This window comes from Chiloscyllium plagiosum, chromosome 19 (genome assembly GCF_004010195.1).
Source record: "Chiloscyllium plagiosum isolate BGI_BamShark_2017 chromosome 19, ASM401019v2, whole genome shotgun sequence".
Classification (NCBI taxonomy): domain Eukaryota; kingdom Metazoa; phylum Chordata; class Chondrichthyes; order Orectolobiformes; family Hemiscylliidae; genus Chiloscyllium; species Chiloscyllium plagiosum.
Genome location: NC_057728.1, coordinates 5,994,826 through 6,021,846, shown reverse-complemented (window position 1 = coordinate 6,021,846; position 27,021 = coordinate 5,994,826). Strand labels below are relative to the sequence as shown.

General features: G+C 43.5%; 1 protein-coding gene across 1 annotated transcript in view; it reads right to left on the bottom strand.

Moving 5' to 3' along the window:
* The window catches only part of LOC122559483, a 203,261-nt gene that overhangs the window by 56,867 nt on the left and 119,373 nt on the right, over positions 1-27,021 (bottom strand). Inside the window, exons 4-12 of the mRNA XM_043708985.1 lie at positions 23,843-24,028; positions 20,386-20,604; positions 15,542-15,661; positions 14,151-14,345; positions 11,879-11,977; positions 8,177-8,359; positions 2,814-2,912; positions 2,512-2,700; positions 126-224 (exon numbers count right to left, since the gene is read on the bottom strand). Coding sequence (XP_043564920.1) covers positions 126-224; positions 2,512-2,700; positions 2,814-2,912; positions 8,177-8,359; positions 11,879-11,977; positions 14,151-14,345; positions 15,542-15,661; positions 20,386-20,604; positions 23,843-24,028 — 1,389 coding nt within the window. The remainder of the gene's footprint in view (positions 1-125; positions 225-2,511; positions 2,701-2,813; positions 2,913-8,176; positions 8,360-11,878; positions 11,978-14,150; positions 14,346-15,541; positions 15,662-20,385; positions 20,605-23,842; positions 24,029-27,021) is intronic.

Sequence of the window (27,021 nt, the reverse complement as noted above, 5' to 3'; positions counted from 1 at the left end):
TCCGTGTGGAGCAATGGGGAATTCTCTGGGATGTATTACTCCACTTTAGTTTAACATTAGTCATCCATTGGTTAAGATGGAACAAGAATAAATGGTTAACAAAGTGACATAAGAGAAATACTTACAGCTTTGTGTCATAAACTTCAATGTTGAACCAGTGTCTTCTTTTCCAAATAATGTTTTTGCAGAAACAGTTACAATGTAGACAGTTGACTGATTCAGATCTGTTAAAGGAAAATAATAAGATGGTGACTGACTGGGTTCCATTTTAAAGAGGTGACTGTGCTGTTTTTGGATGACAACCAACACAACTACAATCAAATCTCAGAGGCAAAGCAGCTGGACCTAAGTCCCAACAATTTTTTTAAAACAATGGAATATCTGTGCAAGGTATAAAACGTTGCAAACACGTGGGACACTGATTGTTCTATCTTGGCAATAAAACTGCACCTTTAGGAATCCTTATGACAATTTCAGTGAAGACACCTTCCCTCTTATAGTCCTTCTCATTTGCTGTGCTAGTATTCCTTAAGGGGCACTTATCCGGAGCAGAAATGGGAAAGTTTTATTAGTCATGAACAGTCTCTGATTGACTGTACTCCCTGAAAAAATTCATTTCGAAAATCAAAACTTGATCTTTGTGAAAGAAGAAGAGGGGAAGCAGTGTAGTGGAGAAAATGTAGAGAATCACCAGGAGACGCAGAGAGTTCTTCAAGAAATAGGTCTTTTATTTGCAAACAAGAAACCGTGACACTGAGAAAACAGATTCTCGAATGCCCCCGAACCTCAGGGTCTGTGGATATTTATATTTTTTGTATCATGATTCTGTTAGCTTATCAGCATGTCCAACTATATTAACCAAAGTACCTCACTCTAGCTACGCAATAAACCAGTGATGTTAGTTCCCATTATCTCTTTAGTTGTACATTCTACTTAATGTTATTCTAATGTCACGGTTAAATATTTATTGCTCACTATGCTACCGTGATCTTCAATTGCAGACTAACCTGTTATGATAGATATTTAGCTATTCCATCTATTATAATAGTCTCCTGTCTTAAGCTGACTCGACTAACTATTAATTAGATATTTTAATGTCATGTCCCAAATATTTATGGTCCCAATCCTGTCATAATAACATTTAACAGAGAAACTTGCTTTATTACTTGTGTTACCTCATCACGCCACAGTGACCTTTCATCCTTAACCTTACTTTGCTAATTGGTGTAAGAATGTTCCACTATAGTTAACCCATCCTGCCTGCCACAGAACACAGATTGCCAGTGGTCTTCATGTCTTAACCCTTTCCATGCTTTCATGCTCTTTATTTTCCATAGCAGCAGATGTTATATATTTAGATTTTGCAAAATTAATTTGAAAAGATGCCACATCGAAAGGTTACTACACCAGACAAGAGCACATGGTGCAGGGTGGAACATATTATCATGGATAAAGGATGGGTTAGTGAACAGGAAGCAGAGACTAGTGATAATAGGTCTTTCTTAGGTTGGCAACTGTGGAGCGCCACAGTCATTGCTGGGTCCTTAACTACATATAATGCAGAAAGAGAGACCTTGAAAAAGCTGTCTTTCTGACTGACTGTGAACTGAATGGGAGGAACGAAAAATCACAGTGACATCAAGTGATTACATGGGGCGAATGCACTGGGAAAACTTTATTTATTAAAATTAATTAACTCTAAATTAAGATCAATTGCTTTTGTGCAAACTAAATCCAATTTGAACATTTATCATATAATTCCCAGTGTTCAATTAATTTGAATCCCTACAGTGTGGAGGCAGGCTGTCAAGTCCACACTGACCCTTCAAAGAGCATCTTTCCCAGACCCATCCCCTACCCCATCCTTGTAACCCTGCATTTCCCAGGGTTAATCCACCTAGCCTTCACAGCCCTGGACACGACAGGCCTATCCACCCAACCTGCACATCCTAGGACTGTGGGAGGAAACCCACGCAGACTCCACACAGGAAGTTGTCAGGGGGTACAACTGAACCTGGATCCTTGGTGCTGTGAGGCAGCAGTGCTAACCGCTGAGCCACCTGAAATGTCTTTAGAAATCCCATAACTGGTTCTTTGAGCTCTAACAATCATTTTTTTCCAGGCTGCAGGATCCAATGCAAAACATTTTCACCTGCCTCAGTAGTTTCTGGCAATAATTTCATCTTTTACCCCTTCATTACCCTCATACAATGGTCATAGGTCATTGGCACTTTTGTGCGCTTCCTCCTGATTGATCATTATCTTAATTTAATTTTAATATTGATCTTTAATTTGATATATTTGAATGCCACATCACATCTGCACTCTGATAAAGTCTCCCATAACCCAGTGTAACGTTCAAGGCTGCCCATGTGGGACAGGAGTCTGGTGGAAGGGGGATCTACTGCAGGACCCATCTCCAAAGTTACTGGATCCCAGCGTCACTGTCCCTAACTCAGCAGATTACAGAAGCAAAAGACCATTCTCACTCCACATTTTCCATGTCTTTACCTGTGAGGATCACAGTGGTTATCGGAGGGAAAGCAATTATATTCCTGGTGGGTCCACCACGAGCATAAGGACCATAGCTAATGGAGTAGGACCAAATGAGGGCAGCCTTTGAAGGGTGTAGATCCCAGCCAATCACAGCAGTAGATGAGGTAATATGGGAGGCGTACACATTGATGATGAATCTCAAAGCTGCCAACAAAATAGAGCCTCAGTCAATTTAAGAAAAACATCTCTGTTCCCTTGCAGAGAGAGAGAGAGAGAGAGACAACTTTAGACTGATGATAAAATTTGTAAATACATACATGGGAGAGTAGTAACATTCAGATGCTGGGAGCTGAGTGTCCGGTTAAAAAGGGAGTGACACACAATGGACACTGTATAGGTAGTGTCTGGTTTCAATCCTGAAAAAAAATACTCATGGTTAATATAACTAGCAGAATACCAAGGTTCACTAAATTCATTGTGTCAGAATACTTTGTTATTTATTCTTACTTCTTGACCTCCCTTCCCTCATATCAAAAAGCTGGGAGGATGAGTGGTGCCAATTTTATCTTTTCAAGCTGTTCACCTTCACAGGTGCATCAAGTTGTATGCCTGCAGCAAAGTGTGTTGGACCTCCCCCAGTGTGGACAACAGACCACTTCTTTATTGAGTGTGTGAATTTCCATGTTAGTTCTCCAATTTCTCTGCTGGGCAGGTGAGACTCAAGGCAACTGATATAAACATTGGTCTAAACTACTGTTAAGGGATTTCTATTGACATCCCAGCAAAGCTGTAATGCCAATCTCTCCAGTGTTCACACTCCAATAATGTGACCGGGTAACCAGTGTACACAACAACATTTCATCCATCAGATCAAGAACAGGATCCATGGATGATTTCCTCTCTTTTAATTTAGGACAAGTGCGAGAAATAACGACACCCACCTCCCCAACCCCAGGGACTGCCCTGATAGAAGCAAGACTTGCTTTTCTGCACGACTTTCCAAAATCAGCCAACAATGTACTTCTCAAGTAGAGTCACTGTGGCTATGTAAGAAATGGAGCAGCCAAGTTCCACACAGCAAGGTTCTACAGGCAGGAGCTAAATGATGACCAGAATCTGTTTTGCTGATGTTGCTTGTGGTATAAGCACTGCCAAGACATAGAGAAGGTGACCACCTTTGAAACAGCATCATGGGATCTGTTACCTTTATCTACCTTGGTCTCATCTGCAGCTGTCATTTAGTTGCAATGGATTCCAGTCTCCAGCACACTGTTTTAATTTATTTGTGTGATGTGGGTGTCACTGGCTGGTCAGCATTTATTGCCCACCCATAGCTGCCCTTGAACTGAGTGACTTGCTGGGCTATTTCAGAGGGTGGAAAATGTGTTGCTGGAAAAGCGCAGCAGGTCAGGCAGCATCCAGGGAACAGGAGAATCCACGTTCCGGGCATAAGCCCTATTTCAGAGGGCGGTCAAGAGCTAATCACATCCCTGTGTCCCTGGAGTTACATGCAGGCCGGACCAGGTGAGAATGGCAGATTTCTTTTCCTGAAGGACATTAGTTTGCCAGATAGGTTTTTAAAAATTGAATTCAAGTTCCACTATCTGACTTGGCGGGCTTTGAACCCACATCCTCAGAACAAAAGCTGAGTTTCTGGATTAACAGCCTAGAATTAATACCACTGGGGTCATCACTTCCCCTGTTTTAAAGTGCAGAATCCAGGGTCAGCAATGAGTATAGAATGGGAGAAAGTGAGGTCTGCAGATGCTGGAGATCAAAGTTGAAACTTTATTGCTGGAACAGCACAGCAGGTCAGGCAAGCAGATCTACTAAGGAGAACTATCTCAGGGTAAACCACATGAAGGTGGCCAGTATGATTTCGCATTAAAGGTCACTTCTTTTGGGAAAATATTACTATTAATGGCTCACGTGGAGGGAAGCATTAGCTGTGAAGGCTATCTGAGACAAACATACAATATTCAACCTGCATGGAGGAAAGCTTAAAGTGTCATAGTTGCAGAGATTCCTCCAAGCATAAGCAGGAACAGAACTGGCAGTTTTGGGAAGGTCCACACCAAACTTGCAATGGACTCCACTGTGATGAGAGGATTCAGAGAGGCAAATGAGAAATCTACCAGGAAGCTTTGGAGTTCAATGAATCTACAACCTTCTAGATATTTTAATCAACCTGTTTAGAGAGGTTATTTCACACCTTTGGAGCAAGTGGAACTTGGTCCATAGGAAGGGACACTACCTGAGAGTGCAACCACTGAGCCACACCTGACACACATGACCCTGGTTGAGATCTGACATAAACTAAGGAACAAAGGTGGAACCTTACTATATGAATCTTTAGGGCAACTGAGTTTGCAAACTAATCTGTGATCCTGTGTGAGGAGAGACATTGCCTTATCAGCAGGAGGTAGAGTTGCAGGGAGGGCGTCTTAGATTACCATTGGAAACCACTTGGTTGATTGGTTTAAAAAAATGCCATAAAACCGAAAAATATTGTCTGATTCTCTAACATGTGACTTGGGAGTTTACATGAATGAAGAAGATGTGAAAGAAACTTGAACTAATGTGTAAATCTTCCTTTGAGAAATTCACAATTTCATGTTGACTTCAGACTCGCTGTGATTCAGTTGCTATCTCTGGGGCTGATGATGTATTGTAAATTTCCCTTTACTTCAAACTCATGATGATTTATGATTAGATTAGATTAGATTAGATACCCTACAGTATGGAAACAGGCCCCAAAAAGTCCACACTGACCCTCCGTAGACTAACCCACCCAGATCCATCCCCCCACCTTATATTTACCCCAGACTAATGCACCTAACACTATGGGCAATTTGGCATGGACAGTTTACCTGGCCTGCACATTTTTGGACTGTGGGAGGAAACCGGAGCACCCGGAGGAAACCCACACAGACATGGGGAGAATGTGCAAACTCCACACAGACAGTCACCCGAGGCAGGAATTGAACTCGGGTCCCTGGCGCTATGAGGCTGCAGTACTAATCACTGAGCCACCGTGCTGGCATGTAGTCTATGACCCTTCAATTAAAAATTAACTAAGTTAAATAGCAAATCAGTGTTGGTCAATGGCTTGTTTTACATTTAGGCAGATTCTCAGCCTGCTGCCTATTTCTAGGTGGAAACCATTTAACTAGAATCATAGAATCTCTCCAATGTGGAGACAGGCCATACTTCCCAAAAAGTCCAAATCACCTCTCTGAAAAGCATCCCACCCAGACCCATCGCCTTACTCTCTCCCTGTATTTACCATGGCTATTCCACCCAGCCTACACATCCCTGGGCACTATGGGGCACTTTAGCATAGCCAATCCACCTAACCTGCACATCTTTGGATGATGGGAGGAAACCAGAGGAAACCCATGCAGACAGGGGGATCATGTGCAAACTCCACCCAGACAGTAGTCTGAGCGTGGAATTGAACGGGGGTCCCTGGTGCTGTGAGGCTGCAGTACTAACCATTGAGTTACCACCATTCCCACTTATATCACATTCCCTTTGCTCCATCCATTGATATCAACGGAGTGGTGGTGGGGAGGAAATGATTTTACAACTTCAGCCCTTCACATGCTATTCATGTTTTGCTAAACCAGCTGCAATTTTAAAACATCTTACTAGGTCAGACATTACTTTAGCAGTATGTTTTAATCAAATCCCTTGCTTATCACTCTCAGGAGGCTAAAAAGATAAATTGAGGAAACCAGGATGGGTGGAACATTGGAATTTACAATGGGAAAACTGGGAGGCTTCCTGTTGCATAATGAGTGGAGGATGGAACATATCCGGATAACAATGAAAAGGAAAACGTTTACCAACTTTAGTTATTGGAAATGTGGCAACTTCTTTGTTCAGACAAAACAATCTCCTGATTCTTTATTTTAAAATGAGTCAAATGCAAAGTATCAAAGGGTTGTCTATGAACTTAGTTGGTGACTCAGTGGGATACAGGCGCCTGGACCAAGTAGGTCCTAAGTTCAACTCCAGGATGTGTTGTGTTGAGTTGATCTATTTTCCTGCCGGTGCAGAGGAGGGATTAAAATCAGGCACCCCTTCTGATCACTGATCAGCGATCCAGGGGCGAGTCGATACGAATCTTGCAATAAACAAAGAAAGAGACTGACGCGAGTTGAATGATAGAAACAGAATTGAGGGATGTTGAACCTTCTCAGGGTCAGACCTGAGTTTAACCGGTGTCCTGCTGGACATTAAATAGATGGAAAGCACTCTTCCTGTGGGGAAGCAAGATAATAACCAGGGAATATAATGACACAAATGACACATGACCACCACATGCAGACAGCCTTGGCAGCAAACCTCATCCTGCAAAATCTACTTGGATATTAGATGAAACATTGAAATCTAATCTTTACAAATTAGTAAGACTGTCAGACTCATGTGACCTGGGTCTATCTCACATTGGGGAACAAGCTAGAAATATATCTTTGCCCGTCATTGTCATCCATTTGTGAATGAGCCCATTCCTTCTTTGGACAAATAATTTGGCTTCATTTAAAAATTAAACAACCTAGCGACTTTGGCAGTAGCATTTTATCTAACCATTTGGGAAGTCTGAAAGTTATGCATTCTCGGATTCTCAGTCACTTGCAATGCGATCTGAAGATCATTTCACACTGAAGACGCATCCCTCCTTTTGCGTAAACATTTTACACAGTAACCTCCAGACTCAAGATCAACATCGTCTTACTCGCAGCAATCACTATCAGAGGTGAAGGAGTGACTTCAGGGTCAGCTGCAGCTCAGTGGTAGCACTGCTGATTCTGAATAAGGAGATTGTGAGTTCAAATCCAACTCAGGAGATTTGGAAGGATAGTCAAAAAGTGTGGCGCTGGAAAAACACAGCTGGTCAGGCATCATCCCAGGAGCAGAAGAATCGATGTTTTGAGCATAAACTCGTCATCAGGAAGAGGAGGAGAACTTCTTCAAGGTGGGCATCCTGATGAAGAGCTTATACTCAAAACATCGACTTTCCTGCTCCTCGGATGCTGCCTGATTGGCTGTGCTTTTCCAGCATCACACATTTTGACTCTGATCTCCAGAATCTGCAGTTCTCACTTTCTTCTAGATTTGGAACAATAGTCCAGTGAACACTGAAGAGAGAGCAGCCCTGTCAGTGTTCCATCTGAAAGACTGCTCCAGTGAATCAATGACACATTACCGTATGTGAAAACGCCACAAAACTCCTATGAAGAGGAGCAGAGTACTTGTTGCCAGTATCCTGGCCAATTTTAATCCTTCAATCTGCTGCTTGTGAGAACTTGCTGCGTGCAAATTGGCTGCTGTACTTCCTGGGGCTGAGTTTTACACAGTTCCTGTGATCACAGGCCACCCCGTCATAAAATTCAGTCAGCCTGCTCATCATGGAGATGGCTGGCACTTAGCAATTTAACGCTAGGAGCAGGGTCAGTTGCTTTAAATTGAGACACGTTCACCTCCTACCTCGGGAGAAAATCCCAAAATAGTGAGAGAGTGCCTGGCACGAGAGGTGGTCACATCTGGGATGACAGGGAGCCCTAAAAAAAATGAGGAGCCCTACTTAAGATAAGGCCAGGGTATCACTGGGGCCAGGCAGCCAAATTCCAAGGTCCGTCCACATACATGAGGGCTGGTTAATTTCACGTCTTACCTGTGATCACTGCCTCTGTACTGGTTAAGGTAAAGCTGACAGTGTGGACAGTGTCGGGGCTCCCAACGCTGTAGTAGTGCAGACTGCAGGCCCTCAGAGCACTCACACTCCCAATAGGGGCCCAGGAGATCACAGCACTGGTGGTGGTGATGGAGGTCAAACTCAGAGATTCTGGAATCGTTTCTGAAGGTAAAAGTAATATTAAAAAAAAATCAAACACAATGAGTACCCATTTTATAGCTCTGGGTTCGAATCAAGAGGGCAATATTTCCTACCATCTTCAAAGGAAAATTCCCAGGAACTGATAGAAATGACCAAAGCTCATGATTTCACACTTTCAAGAGGTTTACTATAATAAACAAATTAAAATCAACTTTAATCAAACATTCCTCAATAGGCAAACAATACACCAAACTGACAAAAAGGTGCTTTCGCAATTCTATTTACCAAAATTGAAAAACATTTCACATCACCTTTTGGAAGCACTTCTGGAAGATGTGGAGCAACATAAATCTAAGGGTCAATTCACTTCCAGAAATACTCTGTTCTCTTTGCCCTCTTCTGCTATCTTTGGAAAATGACTCCATTCACCCTGTCTCTTCCAGAGCTGATTTCCACCAACAACGCTACCATGATTATTCTTACCCAGTTGTGAGTTTGCTCACTGAGCTGGTAGATTTGTTCTCAGATGTTTTGTCACAAACACATAAACAACATCCTCACCAGTATAAAGTTCATCAAAGAGTAAGAGACGAACAATAGACCCCCCTTCCTGGACGTCACAGTTGAACAAAAAGCTAATGGAGAGCTACAAACAAGCGTTTATAGGAAAGCCACGCACACTGGCCAACTACAGGAGCAATCATCCCAACATCCACAAATGGAGCTGCATCAGGACATTATTTAAATGAACCACAATACACCGCAGCACCCAGGAACTACGAGAAGCCAAGGAAAAATACCTGTACACGGTATTCAGGAACAACGGGTAACCAAAAAGCGCAGTCTGCTGACTCCTGCACAACAGACCTAAACTGGAAGACACAACACGCCCAGAGACTCTAGCCACCCTGCCATACATCAAAGACATCTCAGAGATGACGACCAGACCACTCTGGCCCCTAGGCATCATGGTAGCCCATAAACCTCCCAATGCACTGAAACAGCTCCTGATGAATCTAAAGGACCCCGTACTAACAACCAGCAGAACGAACGTCACAATTCAAAATACCCTGCAAGGACTGCAACAAACATTACATTGGACAGACGGGCAGGAAACTCGCCACCAGATTATATGAGCACCAACTAGCCACCAATTGACATGACCAACAATCATTAATATGCACACACACACAGGCAAAGAGAGACACCAGTTTGATTGGGACAATATGTCCATCCTGGGACAGGCCAAACAAAGATACACATGGGAACTCCATTAACAAACATATCGACTTGAATCCCATTTACCAATCTCTCAGAAATAGAACCGGGAAGTGATATCACCCACCACAACAGATCAAGACACACAAATAGAACACCAGTGCTTCGCCGGAGGCTCACTGGTGATGTTACCCCTGGTGTGGTGATGAAACATCTGAGAAGAAATCTACCAGCTCAAAGAGCAAACTTACAACCCGATCCACAACCTCAGCTACAAATCTTCTCCAAAATCGCATTATTCGTATCCCTTAAGTCTCAAAAAGTCCCATGTTCTGTCCTCTTCTTTTTGAATAGATAAACTAACATCCTATTTGGTGCTTTATTCCCTCTGTACTTGACAGTAACGGCTCCTTTGTTCCTCCCTCTCAGTGTCTCTATCTCCAACAGCATCCTTATCTCCATCAAGACATAAAAACTGCCACTTGGATGTCCAATAGATTTCAGTGTAGATTTCTTTCCCCATGACAACCAGATCACACTGGTCTGTTTCCCAGCGGAAGTTTAGTATGATCACTGTTCTCCACCAGCCAGTGGATTCTGTTTCACCTCAAGGTAAAAGGAGGCATTGTAAAAGGTAAATAACTTGTAAAAACATTACATTGGTATCAAAAGATCATAAGAAAATATAACAAAAAAGAAATGTGGAATGCTGGAAATCAGAAACAAAATCAGAAATTTTTGGAAAAACTCAGGTCAGTTCTAAGGGAAGGTCACTGGACCTAAAAAGTTAACCCTGCTTTCTCTACACAGATACTGCCTGACCTGCTGAGTTTCTTCAGCAGTTTTTGACTTTAAGAAAACAATTTGTGTTTATGGCTGAAAAATAGGTTGTTATTTTCTGGATCAATGTTTAAAATCCAGGAGAGAATGAAAGTTTGCCTGAAATTCCTCTCCAGCCAACACTTTGTACAGAGCTCTAACATACTGCTGATCTCTTTTCAAAGCCTAACCCAAGCAGTTACTCTTCTTGTGGAGTCAGTTTATGTCTTCAGTACCTGGGTGGTAATCCGGTGGGATCGGATTATCCACAATTACAGATCCTTCCTGACCTCTCAAAACAAAGTAAGCTGGTGGAATAGACATGGAACTGGTTCCCTAATGAGTGGGTCATCCATTCCACCGCAGTACCACCCATGCAGTGATATGAAGAATTTACCCCAGTGAGTGATGACAGCCTGTTTAATCCTATGACAGGTATAGCAACAAACTTGCACCTCTCCTCACCCAACAGGTAGGGGCGTTTGCATAAAGAAAGACGAAGAGGGGAGCAGGTGGCCATTTTAGCACCTCAAGCAGAGATCAGCCAACTCAGGTCGCCATTGTCATCAGCTTCAACTTGATTCAAACATGATGCCTCCTCGAGGTAGTGCCGTGACTCTTCTTGTGACAGTACAGGGTGGTTCTCAACTCACGAGAATATGGACAGAACGTCCCATAAAGGATTTGGACAGCAGATTACTCTTTCCCCTCAGCCTCTTTAGTATGATGTTTGGACTCATGATGCAGCTCGATGGATGACTTGTCACCATTTTGAACAATTGACAGCAAGCTCCTCCCTTTCCTTGATGTCAATGCAGCGACACTTCAAGGTTTCTGCTTGGAATGTGATTGTTGAGGAAAGAGGATCTGCTGGGGGAGATGTTTTGTAGTCTTCTGGACAAAAAGCCAACTCTATCATAATTGGGTTTTACAGGAGTTTATTCTAATGCCTGTGGAACTGGTCTCAAGAAGGACATTAGCATTTGTTCTATGGCCCTCCTAATTAAGCTGGAGAACGTGATGGAGGAATTGCTGAAATTTGTTTCTACAAGTTGCTGATACAGAATCCAGGTCTCACTGCTGTACAGGAGTGTGGCAACAACAATTGCCCTGAACACTAGGACTCTTACTGACTTGCCTCAATCTCCATTACACAGGCCATGTTTATGCAATCTAGCATCATACTTTAACCCTGTAAAGTCTGATTTCATGCAGGTGAGTCTGCCTCGTCCAAGGCTAATGTAGTGTTCCGAAGATGTGATGCCCTAAAACTAAACACAGCTCCCAGTACTCAGATGTGGTCTAAGTACAGCAGCAGAAACTTGAAATACCTGGCTCTTGATTGAATTCCAAGTCCCGTTGTGATAAAAGGCAGCATTCATTTCATTGCTTTTGATCCTTTTTACATCTGTTCATGACCTTTTAGTGATTTTAATACTGGTGTGAATGACAGAAAGTTGTCTGACAATGGAATTTTGTGGAACAACTAACAAGAGAACTCACCAGAGTAGGTCTTGAAGGTAAAAGGCTGAGTGGTCACCAGGCCATCAGAGGTGGTGTTTACTTGGATCACAGTGGTACACAGTAAAAGGGAGCCCAGACCTGTAATTTCAGTCACATTAGTCACCAAGATTATACACAAAACATATAAAAATCATTTTCGCAAACAAACCTCTGAGTTTCTCTCGTATTGACGTAAGTAAATCTGCTGCAGTGTGGGATTGAGCCGCATAGACTTGGAATGGCAAATACTCTATTTCTGCTCTTTGCTCCTCTGGCCAGCTTGAATACGAGTCCACTCCAATATCCAAACACACAACCAAATCCTGTTCCCTGGTCATATCTGTGCACAATGGCCTATAGCAGCCTGCTGGACAGTACAGCATTAGTTTAAAATTCTCGTCCTTAGTTTTTAATCTCTCTTTGGCCTTTATCTCACATGTTTCTGTGTTTTGCTCTGGCACTCAATGTTCTAGTCGGCTGTGCTGCTCAAATTCTGGCCTCTTAAATATCTTCAATTTGAATTGTTCCTAATGGTGTAGATGTAAGAACAGAAATAGGTCATTATTTTCTTATGGGTCTGCTCTGTCATTCAATGAGATCATGATTGATCTGATAATCCTCAAATCCACTTCCCTGCCATACCCCCATACCTGTGAATGCTGTCCTGATTAAAAACCTGTTCATCTCAGCTTTGAATATACTTAATGACTCAGTCGCTTTGCAATGAAGAGTTTTACAGATTCACAATGTTAAGAAGAAAATCCTTGTCATCCTTACATGGGCCACCCCTTACTCTGAGATTACACACTCTGGTGTTGGACTTTCCCAAAAGCTGAAACATCCTCTCAAGCATCTACCCTGTCAAGCTCACGGAGAATCTTACACGTTTCAATAAGGTGTGCTGTCATTCTTCCAAACTTTAATGGAGTACAGACCTAACCTACACAATCTGTCCTCATAAGAAAATCTCTCCATACCCAGGATCAGCCCAGTGAACATTCTCTGGTTTGCCTCCCATGTCAGTATAGTTTTGTTCAGGTAAGTAGATCAGAATTCTTCACAGAATTCCAGGTGTGCACTGACTAGTGCTTATATAGTTTTAGGAAGATCTTTCTACTTTTACACTCCACTCCTTTTGCAGCAAGTGCCAATGTTCCATTCACCTTCCATTTTACCTGCTAGCTTTTTGGGATTCTTTGATGAAGAGCCCCAAATCTGTCTGCTCTATTTAAATAAATTCAGCTCCTATTCTTCCAAAGTGCATAATTTCACAGCTTCCCACATTATTTTCCATTTGCCATTCACTTAGCTGCCTGTGTCCCTCTGCAGACTCCTTATGCCATCCTCACCACTTACCTTCCCACCTTTTTCTGAGTCATCCATAAACCTGATGATTATACATTCCCACATCCAAGCCATTAATAACTGTGGCCCAGTACCAGTCTGAAGATGCCCCCTTATCCCAACTCCCTGTGCTCTATTAGTTAGCCAATCCTCTATACATGCTAGTATACTACCTACAACACCATGGGCTCTTATCTTAGGAAGCAGCTTAATGTGTGATACCTTAACAAGCTTTTTCATTAATGGTCGCTATGCATCCAGTTACTTAGGCTTTGGTACTAGAATTAACTGCCTAAATCTGTCCAGCTCGCTCCCTTTCTTTAAAACTTAACTCTTTGACAAATTGTCGGTCTCCCGTCCTCATATTGATTTTTGTGTCTTGCTGTCACTTTGTTTGATGTTCCTCTGAATCGCCTTGGTGATTCTTAAAGATGTGATTGAAATGTATATATTTGTCATTGTTGAGTTAACCCATCTCAGCGCGAGTGCCTGTTAATTTCATTCTTGTTTGATTGAGGGGATTGAAGACCAGGATTTACCTGAGCTCATTGCAACGTTAAGTGACTGCCGTCAGCTGAGCAATCCTGCTGAGCAGCGTCACTAATGAGTAGGTTTCTGAGGACATCAGTTCAATGAAGGCCATAAACAGTCAATCCCTTGGACTTCCCTGCTTTAACTCCCCGCTCAAGCTCAAGTCCCACGCCTCAGGTCCCCACATCTTCCCAAGTCATCCCGATTGCATTTAACTGACCACTTGCTGTTCTCTTCTAAGAAGAAAAGAGGCAAAATGCGAGCAAAGCCAGGGAAATTCAATCTTAGAGAACAGGATCATAAAGTTTCAGGTTTTATAGGTCAGGTTATTATGGTCTTCAATGTGTTAAGCAGTGTCTGAGGACAGAGAAGTCTAAGCAAGGTCTGCAATACCTACCGGTAAAAACCAAACTGGTGGTGTTTCCAGGTTGGTGAGTTTGTAGCTGGATGATCCCGTTGGTGTGGTTTGTGCAGTTTGTGTTAACTTGGTAGTTGAGTATCTCAGTTCTGGGTATTGGGACGACTGTCCATCTCAATGTGACATTGGGTCCTGTGACACTGGCTGTTACAGCTTGTACCATGTTCCTGAGCTCTAGGGAAGAAGTGGAGAGGCAGACAGCTTGTTAATATTCAGACCTTGCTGTAAAGCAGTAGTGTGCAGAGCTAGAACAGATATTGACCATGCGTGACCATGGGCTGACCACTTCAACTCCCCCTCCCACTCCGCCAAGGACATGCAAGTACTGGAGCTCCTCCACCGTCAAATCCTAGCCACCTGATGCCTGGAGGATGAACACTTCATCTTCCTCCTTGGGATCCTCCAACCACACGGCATCAATGTCGATTTCGCCAGATTCCTCATCTTCCCTCCCCCAACCTCTCCCCAGATCCAACCCTCTAACTCAGCACTGCCCTCTTGAACTTCTCTCACCTGTCCATTTTCCTTCCCACTTATCTGCTCCAGCCTATCACCATCACCCCCCCTACCTGCATCCACCTATTGCCTTCCTAGCTACCTTGCCCCGGTCCTACTCCCTCCTATTTATCTGTCAGCCCCCTTGTCCCCACCTACAACCATTCCTGATGAAACGTTGACCCTCCTGCTCCTCTGATGCTGCCTGACCTGCTGAGGTTTCCTAAAGCCACACTTTTTGACCATGAGCAATTAATGTAGAACTACAGGACTCGACAATTATTTATAGCAACATAAGAGAACAGGGTGGTTTTAGAATTAACAACATCTCCTTGATGAAGTTCTCAGACATTAACAATGAAATTAGGAGGAACCATACAGACATTAATGATCTGAAGGTTTGTTGATTCATGAAATAGAACATTTTCCTTTAATATTGAACAATTAGGGCAAATAAAGGGACATGAGATTGCAGGGCTGCATTGGGTAATTGGAGTAAAATGGATCAGACTCTGCGTCCTTGTACTTTATAGAGCTTTGTGTCTCCTGAACTCTGTTGCATACACTCAGGCATCACCTGTGTACTCGGAGCGTATTGACAAAAGTAAAGGGGAAAATTGAAATTGTCATAGTCCTACTGGACCACACGGCTGCTCTCAAGGGAAGGAGCTCACTAATATTTAGTGTTTAATTCTTCAAGTGGGCTTAAACCCCTTGACCTACGGACACAGAGCTTAATAAACTCCCACCACAAGTACCAAACTCCATGCAAACTCCAGGGTTCAGCTGCAGCTCCATCAGGCTCCAAACACAAACCGGGACAGTATAAAAACTGGCTTCAGTGGAGAGAAATGCATGTGGTGGGACTGCCTTACCGTAACACCTGGGACCTGATCTCCTCCAGCCTGGTTTGCAGCTACATACCAGGGACCCGGCGCTGTCTCTGTGACAAACTGCATTGACGTCACAACTCAGGTTCAAGCACAGACGGGGCACTGCAAAACCAAGAACACACTGGAATATTAATGTGTTCACACAGTGCAAGGGTGACTCAGGGAATGAGCTGAAAATGTATTGCTGGAACAGTGCAGCAGGTCAGGCAATATCTAAGGAGCTAGAGAATCGATGTTTCGGGCATGAGTCCTTCTCCTGCTCCTTGGATGCTGCCTGACCTGCTGCGCTTTTCCAGCAACACATTTTCAGCTCTGATCTCCAGCATCTGCAGTCCTCACTTTCTCCTGACTCAGGGAATGGTCAGGCACTGAATCAGACTACTAGCATCTTGCTTATGTATTATCATTGAGATATTTATTGCAACTTGTACTGTGAAGACCTAAACAAAATATTAGTTTAAATAATCTGTCATTGCCCTGTTCCCAATTATTAATTCCCCAGTTGTAACCTCCAAGGGTCTCACTCTTACTTTAGGTACTGTTTTTTTTTAATATATCTGCATAATGTCTTGCTGCTTGTTTTTATATTTTTTGCCAAGTTATTTTAATAATCAAGGTTCGTCCTTTTTATGAGCTTTTTAATTATCTACTGTTGGCTCCAAAAAAAAAACCAATTCACTGCCCTACTACTGCTTTTCGCCACTTTGAATTGGTGGGTGGGTTCGTAAGTTTGCAGACGACACTAAAGTCGGTGGAATAGTGGACAGTGTGGAAGAATTTTACAGGTTGCAGGGGGATTTGGATAAACTGCAGAATTGGACTGAGAGGTGGCAAATGGAGTTCAATGCAAATAAACATTAAGTGATTTACTTTGGGAAGAATAACAGGAAGGCAGAATACTGGGTCAATGGAAAGATTCTTGGCAATGTAGATGTGCAGAGGGAACTTGGTGTCCATGTATATATTTCCCCTGAAAGTTACTACCCAGGTTGATAGTCCTGTTAAGCAGGCTTACGGTGAGTTAGGTTTTATTGGGAGAGGGATTGAGTTCTGGAGCCATAATGTCATGCTGCAACTGTGGTTAGCACTGCTGCCTCACAGCGCCAGAGACCCGGGTTCAATTCCCGCCTCAGGCGACTGACTGTGTGGAGTTTGCACGTTCTCCCCGTGTCTGCGTGGGTTTCCTCCGGGTGCTCCGGTTTCCTCCCACAGTCACAAAGAAATCTAATCTAATCTAATCTAATCTAAACTGTACAAAACGCTGGTGCAGCCGCACTTGGAGTATTGTATGCAGTTCTGGTTGCCCCATAACAGGAAAGATATGGAAGAATTGAAAAAGGTGCAGAGGAGATTTAGGAAATTTACCAGGATGCTGCCTGGTGTGGAGTGAAGGTTTTATGAGGAAAGGCTGAGAGACTTAGGTCTGTTCTCGTTGGAAAGAAGGAGGCTAGGAGGGGATTTGATAGAGACATACAAGAGGATTAGATAGGGTAGACAGTGAAAGTCTTTTTCCTGGGATGATGATGCCAATTTGTATGAGGGGGCATAACTACAAATTGAGGGGTGATAGATTTAAGACAGATGCCAGAGGCAGGTTCTTTACTCAGAGAGTGGTAAGGACGTGGAATGCCCCGCCTACCAATGTAGTTAACTCAGCCACATTAGGGAGATTTAAACAATCCTTGGATAAGCACATGGATGATGATGATAGTGTAGGGGGATGAGCTTAGATTTGTTCACAGGCCGGCGCAACATCGAGGGCCGAAGAGCCTGTTCTGCGCTGTTTTGTTCTATGTTCTATGTATGCTTTAGATTTAGATTGGATACTCTCCCTGTCCACCTTTGTAGACCGCTAGTGGTTCATTCTTTGTGACCAGTACAAAGTTTTGCTGAGTGTTATGAAATATCTATCTCTGCCTCCTGTTCTTTTATTCCTGGTACATCTGAACATACTCATCAGGAGTAGGCCATTCAGCCCCTCAATAAGATTATAGCAGATCAGACTGTAGCCTCAAATTTGCATTCTCACCTACCTCCCATAAGCTTTCAACTCCTTGCTTAATGAGAATCTATTCACCTCTGCCTTAAAAATTTATGGATTCAGCTTCCACCACCTTTTCAGGTCATAACGCTCAGGGAAAAAGAAATCGCCTTATCGGTTTTGAATGAGTGACTCATTATTTTTAAAGAGACTCCTACTTCTAAAATTCTCCCATAAGAGGAAACATCTTATCCAAGTCAACTGAGTCAAGGCCTATCAGGATTTTATAAATTTCAATCAAGTCACCTTTTCCACTCTAAATTTCAGCAAATACAAGTCTAGTCTGACCAAGCTTTCCTCATAAGGCAACCTGACCAACCCAATGTTCTTGTCAATATTCTTCCAGCCTCCTGCCTGTCTACTTTGGATTCCAGCATCTGCAGTTTCTTTGTCCCCAATTCAGATATTAGTCTAGTGATCTTTCCCTATACTGCTACCAATGCATTTAGATCCTTCTTTAAATAAGCAGATCTTATGCTGAACAAAGTACTCCAGCTACAGTCTCACCAGTGCCTTATACAATTGAACCACCACCTCCCTATGCTTCCTCTATTCAACTGCCCTCATGGCATGGTGGCTCAGTGGTTAGCCCCACAGCACCAAGGACCCAGGCTTGATTCCACCCTTGAGTGACATCTGTGTGAAGTTTGCACATTCTCTCCGTCTTTGCGTGGGTTTCCTCTGGATGTAATAGTTTCCTCCCACAAACCAAAAGCCATGCTAAATTGCCCATGGATTTGCAGACTAGGTGGATTAGCCATGGAAAAGGCAGGATTACAGGGATAGGGTAAGTGGGGTGTGTATGGATGGGATGCTCTTCAGGGAGTCAGTGTAGACACAGTGGGCTGAAAAGCCTGCTTCCACACTGTAGGGATGCTATGATAAATGATGACATTCTATTAGCTTTCCTATTTACTTGCCAGACCTGCACATGAGTTTTTGTGATTCACGCTCTGCAATCTCTTACCATGTAGACAATATGCTTCTTTTTAATTCTTCCTGCCAAAATGGACAATTTCACATTTTCTCATATTAAGTTGTATTGCCGCATCTTTACCCAGTCACCCATCAATATATTTTTGTAAATTCCTCATGTCCTATTCACAACTTTGTGTCATCAGCAAATTTGGTAAGTATACCTTATGGCCCGTTTAAAGATTGTGAACAGTTTGGGTCCTAGGATCGATTCCTGTTGCATAGCACTCACTATGCCTTGCTAACCTGACAAAGACCCATTTACACCAACTCTCCATTCGCTGTTCGCCAGCCATGTATTCAGCTGATCTTTAAGCATTCTGCGTTTGCCCCCCCCACTTCTGTTCATTCAACATTCTGGTTGAAAATATTTACCTAAGTAATCTTTATATCATGTCAACACAAGCTAATCAATTTGAAATTGCTTCTTTAATAATGTTGTTCCAATGCGAAGCCCTAATTCGCAGTTCATCTTTGATGAGAGAAAGTTGGAGAGATCCTGGTTTCATCAAGGGGAGGTCATGACTGACAAATCTGTTAGAATTCTTCGAGGAAGTAATAAGCTGGTTAAACCAAAGAGAGCCAATGGAATTTATCTATCTGGACTTCCAGAAGGCCTTTGATAAGGTGCTGTACAGGAGGCTGCTGAGTAAGATAAGGGCTTATAGTATTGGAGGCCATGTACTAGCATGGATAGAGGATTGGCTGCCTGGCAGAAAGCAGAGAGTGGGGATAAAAGGATCCTTCTCAGGATGGAAGCCAGTGACTAGTCGTGTTCCACAAGGGTAAGTGTTGGGACCACAACCTTTCACCTTATACATTAATGAGCTGGACGAAGGAACTGAGGATATTCTGGCGAAGTTTGCAGATGATGCAAAGATAGATGGAGGGGCAGGTAGTTTTGAGGAGGCTGCAGAAAGATTTAAACAGGTTAGGAGAGTGGGCAAAGAAGTGGCAGATGAAATATAACTTGGGAAAGTGTGAGGTCATGCACTTTGGTAAGAAAAGTAGAGGCATGGACTATTTTCTAAATAAGGGTAAAATTCAGAAGTCTGAAGTGCAAAGAGACTTGGAAGTCCGAGTCCAGGTTTCTCTTAAGATAAACTTGCAGGTTGAGTTGGTAGTTCGGAAGGCAAATATAACGTTGTCATTCAGCTTGATAAAGGCTAGAATATAAAAGCAGGGATGTATTTCTGAGGCTCTACAAGGCTCTGGTCAGACCACATTTAACGTATTGTGAGTAATTTTGGGCCCCATATCTCAGGTAGAATGTATGAACCCTGGAGTGGGTGCAGAGGAGGTTCATGAGAATAATCCCAGGGATGAAATGCTTGAGGACTCTCGGAGTTTAGAAGGATGAGGGGGTATCTCATTGAAACTTTCAGGATACTGAACAGCTGGACAGAGTGGATGTTTGGAAGATGTTGCCATAAGTAGGAGAGACAAAAACCCAAAGACACTGCCTTAGAGTAATGGGAAGACCTTCAGAATGGAGATAAGGAGAAACTTCCTCAGCCAGAGAGTGGTGAATCTGAGGAATTCATTGCCAAGGAAGGCTGTGGAGGCCAGGTCATTGATTGGCAGGGGGATCAAAGGTCACGGGGAGAAAGTGGGAAAATGGGATTGAAAAACCTATCAGCCATGACCAAATGGCAGAGCAGACATGATGGGCCAATGGCCTAATTTGTGCTCCTATATCCCATGGTCTTATAGATCTAGAGGTTGGGGTTGTAAGCAAAGAATTGTTTGACAATAATTGACATTGACAATAATAAATCAAATCAGATCAAAAGAATTAAACAAAACTCACCCATTTCGTAATAAATTTTGAACCTGGTGCTCGGCACGTTGGGGCCAGAGTGGAAATGGACCCAGGAGTCCGTGCAATCGGAGAGGTGAAAGGTCGTGATGTTCAAGTTTTTCTCGGTCAGTGTGAACTGTTTCTGTTGATCGGGATCTATTCCACATCCAAAGGAGATGTAATCCTCCTGGGACTCCACAGAGAGTGACTCCACCCAGAATCGGATTCCTGTGTGGAACAACAAATGAGTTCTATACAGTGTTTATGTTAGCCATTACTTCAAACATAGGTAATGGTGCTGCGCACAGTCCTGGTCTCCTTATGCTACTGAAGGGACTCTTGGTGACTTTCTTCACCCAGAGTTGTGAGCCTGTGGGATTCTCTGTTACAGAAGGCAGTCAAAGCTGAAAGAATTAATGTTTTCAAGAAAGAATTACATGTAGTTAGGGCCAAAGGAATCCAAGGGTCTAATGTGAAAGTGGGAACAGGGTACTGAGTTGAATGATCAGCCATGGGCGGCATGGTGGCACAGTGGTTAGCACTGCTGCCTCACATCGCTAGAGACCCGGGTTCAATTCCTGCCTCAGGCGACTGACTGTGTGGATGTTGCACATTCTCCCCATGTCTGCGTGGGTTTCCTCCGGGTGCTCCGGTTTCCTCCCACAGTCCAAAAATGTGCAGGTTAGGTGAATTGGCCATACTAAATTGCCCGTAGTGTTAGGTGAAGGGGAATGGGTCTGGGTGGGTTGCGCTTGGGCGGGTCGGTGTGGACTTGTTGGGCCGAAGGGCCTGTTTCCACACTGTAAGTAATCTAAAAAAAAACATATTGAATGATGGAGCAGATAGAAGTGAGATGAGGAGAAAACCCTTTACTCAGAGCTTGGTCAGGATTTGGAATCTGCTGTCTCGGGGTGGAGGTGGATTCCGTAGGAAGTTTCAAAAGACAGCAGGATATATATATTTGCAAGTGAGATTTAGGGGCTATGGATATTGGGCTGAAGAGTGGGAGCTGGTACAAACGTGATGGCCCCCTTCTGTACTGTAAGATTTAATGATTCTATAGCATCAATAATAAATAGATTATCTGGCCATATTCTTGTTGCTTTATGTGAGACCTTGTTATGTGTCCATTATCTGCTGTATTTCCAACATTACAACATTTGGTGATCACCTTCAGAGATTGGTAAGGAACTCCATAAAATTCTTTGCACTCCTGATTTATTTGAAGCTGTGTTTTGTCTCTTCCCAATGATTCCCTGGTAACTGGTGAGTGATATCTGTGGGAGCCATGATGTTTAGTTGTAATGTGGCTGACAGGGATGGCCTGAGGAAACTACACATCGTTCTCTGTCTTTTTGTGTGTTATTTTGTAAGGAACACCTTTCGTATTCTCAGGCTGTCCAGAGAACTTCATTAAAGGTATATTTGAAGAACTGTAATTTGGCAAAGGTGAAGGTCAATTTGTGCATAAGATGTCCTGCATCCACTGATAGGAGTAGTGGCCATAGCATCCTGTTTTGCCCGTGATGTCCCTGGGCAATGTTGGACAGCTCATAATGAGGGCATTAGAAGCAACTGCTTACTTTGGAACTGGAGTCATGTATAGGCAAGAAGGGGTATGTTGAAATTATGAAGGAAATTAAACTGGGCGTCTATCTGCCCTTGGGTGAATGGAAAGATACAGGGAGGTGCCTTGTGGCATTCTGGACAACATTTATCCTTTAATAAACATTACTAAAATCAGATCATCTTGAAATTTCTCTCAGTGCCGTTGCTGGATTTTGCTGTATTCAGATTTTTGCTGTTTTACCAACTTGTGACTTCCTACTTTCTCAATCTTTTCTTCGTTACTGTCTATTCTAAGTTAATTGTTGAGGACATATTAGAATTTTGCATTTCCTACCTTACAACAGTAATTGTACTACAAACTGCACAACTGCCAACAAAACAGTTTGGGAGGTCCCCAGCTTATGATGTGCTATATATTAATATATATATGTATATAAATTTAAAAAATGAGGTGTTTGCAAGTCTGTGCTTTGTGCAGTGTCGGTCACATGGTGTCAGAAGATGTTTTAAATTTTACAAAACCACCATATCTCATATAACCATTCACAGAGATTTAACCAAGGTGAAACATTTTCCTCATGGTCTGAAGTTAACTGCCCAGCTGCAATAAATGGAGTTCCAGCTTGTTTCCCCATGAGTTGGGCAAAAATACCACAATGAGCCTCAATATCATGGTAACAATCCCAGGCGTGGAGAACAGGCTGTGCCAGGCTAAGTTCCTCCTACTACCCGCTCAACTTTCATTCCAGTTGGGGCTTTATCTGGGTGGACAAGACTTCCAGACAGTCTTGGGTTCAAAGGTTACTTCCCTGGATACTCCTGAGTGTAAATCAAGATGAATTATGAGAGGAACTTCCTTCTTTCATTGACCTGCAGGTTGACTGTTGTCAAACAGGAGGGCAGTAGTGCTTCGAGTATGTAACCATGTTGCCAGTCTGCTGGGACAGGTGAAAAGCTCACATAGTGTAGACCAGCCTCTGGATTGTGGAACCTTCTGTGGGATTCTATTGCCATTAATCACTGACTACAATGGAGACTGAAGTTTTAAGTGGACCCATGGTGGGGAGGGCTTAGAGCACAATGTCACATGATCCCAGATTAGCGATTAGCATCCAAGCAGGATTGACAACTCTGGAGTAGGCAGACAAGCAACTCACACATTGGCACCCAAGAGTTTACTTGAAGGTTATCTAAGAGCGCAACAGGATCTTGATCTGCTAAGGAGTGTCAGGTGGAATTTAATGCAGATAAATGTGAGGTGTTGCATTTTGGTAAGACAAACCTGAGCAGGACTTGTACAGTTAAGGTTAAGGCCCTGAGAGCTTTTTCGAATAGACAAACATTGGGGTGGAGGTACAAAGCTCCTTAAAATGTAGACTGGGTGTTGAAGATGATGTTTGGCATGCTTGCCTTTGTCAGTCAGAGCATTGAATATAGGAAGTGAGACATTGTTAAGGTCACATTTGGACAACTGCGTACAATCCTGAACACCCTGCTATACGGGAAAGGGTACAAAAAGGATTTACAAGAACGTTACCAAGACTGGAAAGAGAGTTGGAATAAGCTGGGACGTTTTTCTGTGGAGGGTGGGAGATTGAGGCGTGACCTTATGGAGGTTTATAAAATCATGATGAAATGGATAAGGAGAGTAGCCAAGGTCTTCTTTTCCCAGGGTAAGGGAGTCCAAAGCTAAAAGGCATAGGTTTAAGATGAGAGGGGAATGATTTAAAAGGGGCCTGAGGGGCAACCTTTTCACACAGGGGGTAGCACATGTCTGAAACAAGGTGCCAGAAGAAGTGGTAGGTGCAGGTTCCATGCTGCAATACTTTCTGATCAGTGAATAGTGTTGCAGTTGAATGTATCTCCTCTTACCTTCAAGAATGGAGTTGACATTTACCTGTGTACTGTCGAGTGGCGTTAGACAACTGAGACATGTTGAAGAACCAGTACATGTCTGCGCTGTTCTGGTACAGACTCGGGAAGTTATTGGACGTGATAAAGCCTGATACACAGGGGCAGGGATGCCCTGATACAGCTGGCTGGTTCGCTGTTCCCGGGATAATTTCTGGTGGGCAAAAACATCCTAGAAACAGAGAAGGAAAACATGAAGTGGTTTAGTCTTGGTTTCCTCTTTGTAACAGTCCTGCAGTGTTTTATAATGCATCAATCGAATGATTCTACAAGAGCAATTCAACAAATATGCCGATGGAATAGGAAAGTACACTGCAGTTCACCTGGTTCTGTCCACAGAGTTAGACTCCTTGAAGCTTTAGTTCTCAAACTTATGCAGGTGTCGTAGAATCCCACTTGGCATTTTGCTCAGTAATTTTACAGCTGCTTTTGGTGATTTAGGATTAGATTAGATTACCTACATGTGGAAACAGGTCCTTCGGCCCAACAAGTCCACACCGACCCGCCACCCACTCAGTCCCAGTCCCTATATTTACCCCTTCACCTAACACTAAGGGCAATTTAGCACAGCCAATTCACCTGACCTGCATATTTTTGGACTGTGGGAGGAAACCGGAGCACCCGGGGGAAACCCACGCGGACAAGTGGAGAATGTGCAAACTCCACACAGCCTGCCACCTGAGGCGGGAATTGAACCCAGGTCTCTGACGCTGTGAGGCAGCAGTGCTAACCACTGTGCCACTGTGCCGCCCATCTCATTGTCAATCTTTTCTTCTGCTCAGTCTATCATAGGATAATTGCTGGGGCCCTGCTGAGAATTCTGGTCTGGATGGGAGCTGTCTGGGAGCTGTCTTGCATGTACATTTGGCCGGGTTGTAATAAATCCTTCTTTGGCATATATTTCTAACCCAGGGGATCAATTAGTTCAGTTGGCCGGACAGCTGGTTTGTGATGCTGAGTGATGCCAACAGCATGGGTTCAATTCCCACACTGCCTGAGGCCCTCACTTCTCAGCCTCACCCCTTGCCTGAGACAGGGTAACCCATCAGGTTAAAGACACTATCAGTCATCTCTCTATAAGGAGAGCCTTATGGGACTATGGCAACTTTAGTTTTTAATAGACACATTTTAAAAGAGCTCAAAGAGCAGCCCAAGCTTGCTGTGTTTCCCTTTCAATCTGATACTGTGCTACTTTGCTTGATGACATTTAGCATTACACTCAGGAAATGACTCCATCCACTGTTTTCACATGGAAGCCTCTGTCCATGCAGGTGTCCCTTAAAGGGCTACTTGATGGGAGTTCCAAATGTAGAGAGCTTGCTGGGACCACCTTGAAACGAATGCGCAGAGAGAAGGACGTAGAGATCAAAATAAACCATTTCCAGTGCCACAGCCTCAAAACTGTTTGTGCAACTTTTCATTTGCTTCAAATTGATCAGTGAAGCAGAACTTCCCTCAGAAGGGGCAGGGAAAGTGATGGGTAGGGCAAATGATCGTGGCAAGTTGGCACCAGTAAAATACTCAATCCCATTTTTTGTCATGAATGGAAAGACTCATGATTCACCTTCCCAGCAAACCACCACTGAGGTCCTTAAGTGGTGACATGACAACCACTTATAAGGGTGTTTAGTTTGCCACCGGTCTGGTTAACTTTGTTCCTGCTAAGTTGGAAAATGGGGTAACTGTCCTGACTGCTAGAGCATGGCATCCTGCCTGCCAGGGAGTGGGGTTGGGGCTGAGACTTGGGGCATTCGGGCACATGGGTGAGGTGGGGCTGACCGCTGTAAAGCTGCAATCCCACCTTTGCCTTGGACATCCATTTCCTCACGACCCCCTATCTGGTGATTCCACTCCACACCCCCTCCAAAGAAAAAAAATCACAACTTCCTGCTGCTCCTGGTCTTCATTGTCGCTAAGCAACCAGCAGCCTTGGCCTTCAGGGCAGAGCCTGCTGCTCACAGTGGGCTCCTGACTTCTGTTTGCCTGGCAGACAGGATGTTAATGTCCCAAGAAATGATTAGCTGGAGTCCCACCGGATCATATAGCTAATTGGCACTCGATTTCACAGCTTTCTTCTTGATGGGGATGAAATGTGTCTTGTTGTTAGCGGTGCCCTCCCCCACACCTAGAAACTAAAAGGAGAAAATATTGGCCTGCGTGTGTGTGACATCTTCTGAGTGAGTTCCATTTTACTGTTGGATGATATATTTGGCCATCTCAATATCTAGAATGTTCTTTATAGAGGTGAGAAAATCAAACACAGAAGGGGCACAGTCTTTCTTTCTTTCGTGCTTTCTTGGAATGTTGGCACTCACTCGGCAAGGCTGAAGTTTATTGCCCATCCCTAGAGATGGGGTAGATCATCTTCATGAATTGGTCATTACCACTCCAATACAACAGATTGGTTTGTTCGGCCATTTTCAGAGGGACAGTGAGGAGACAACTACATTAACATAGGACTGGGGTCCCTGTAGCAAGGATTACAGGTTCTTTCTCGACATGTGAGAACTGGTTCAGATTTCACAATTATCCAGCAACTTTTATGGTCACTTTAACTGATTTTTTTTTAATTTCCAATTTTTGTTTCTCCCAATGCTCAAGCTGCCCTGGTAGGTTTGTCTCCAAGGCCCAACTATGTATAGCTGCTTCGCAATGACCTGCCCTCTCTCATAAAGGTCAGAAGACGGGATGTTTTCTGATGATTGTACAATATCGAGCACCATTCGCGACTCCTCAGATCAAATGCAACAAGACCTGGATAATATCCCACCTTAAGCTGACAAGTGACAAATAACATTTGTGCTACACAAATGCTAGGCAATGACCATCACCAATAAAGAGACAATTGAATCACTGCGCCTTGACATTCAATGGAGTTACCATCACTGAATTCCCCATTATCAACATCTTGACTGGAACCTGAACTGGACTCGCCATGTAAGCACAATGGCGACAAGAACAGGTCAGAGGCTAGGAATCCTGCAGCAAGTAACTCATCTCCTGACTCGCCACAGCCTGTCCACCATCTAACAAGGCATAAGTCAGGAATAGAGTTGAAAAATATGGTACTGGAAAAACACAGCAGGCCAGGCAGCATCTGAGGAGCAGGAGAATCGATGTTTCGGGCATAAGGCCTTCTTCAGGAATGAGGCTGGTGTGCCAGGC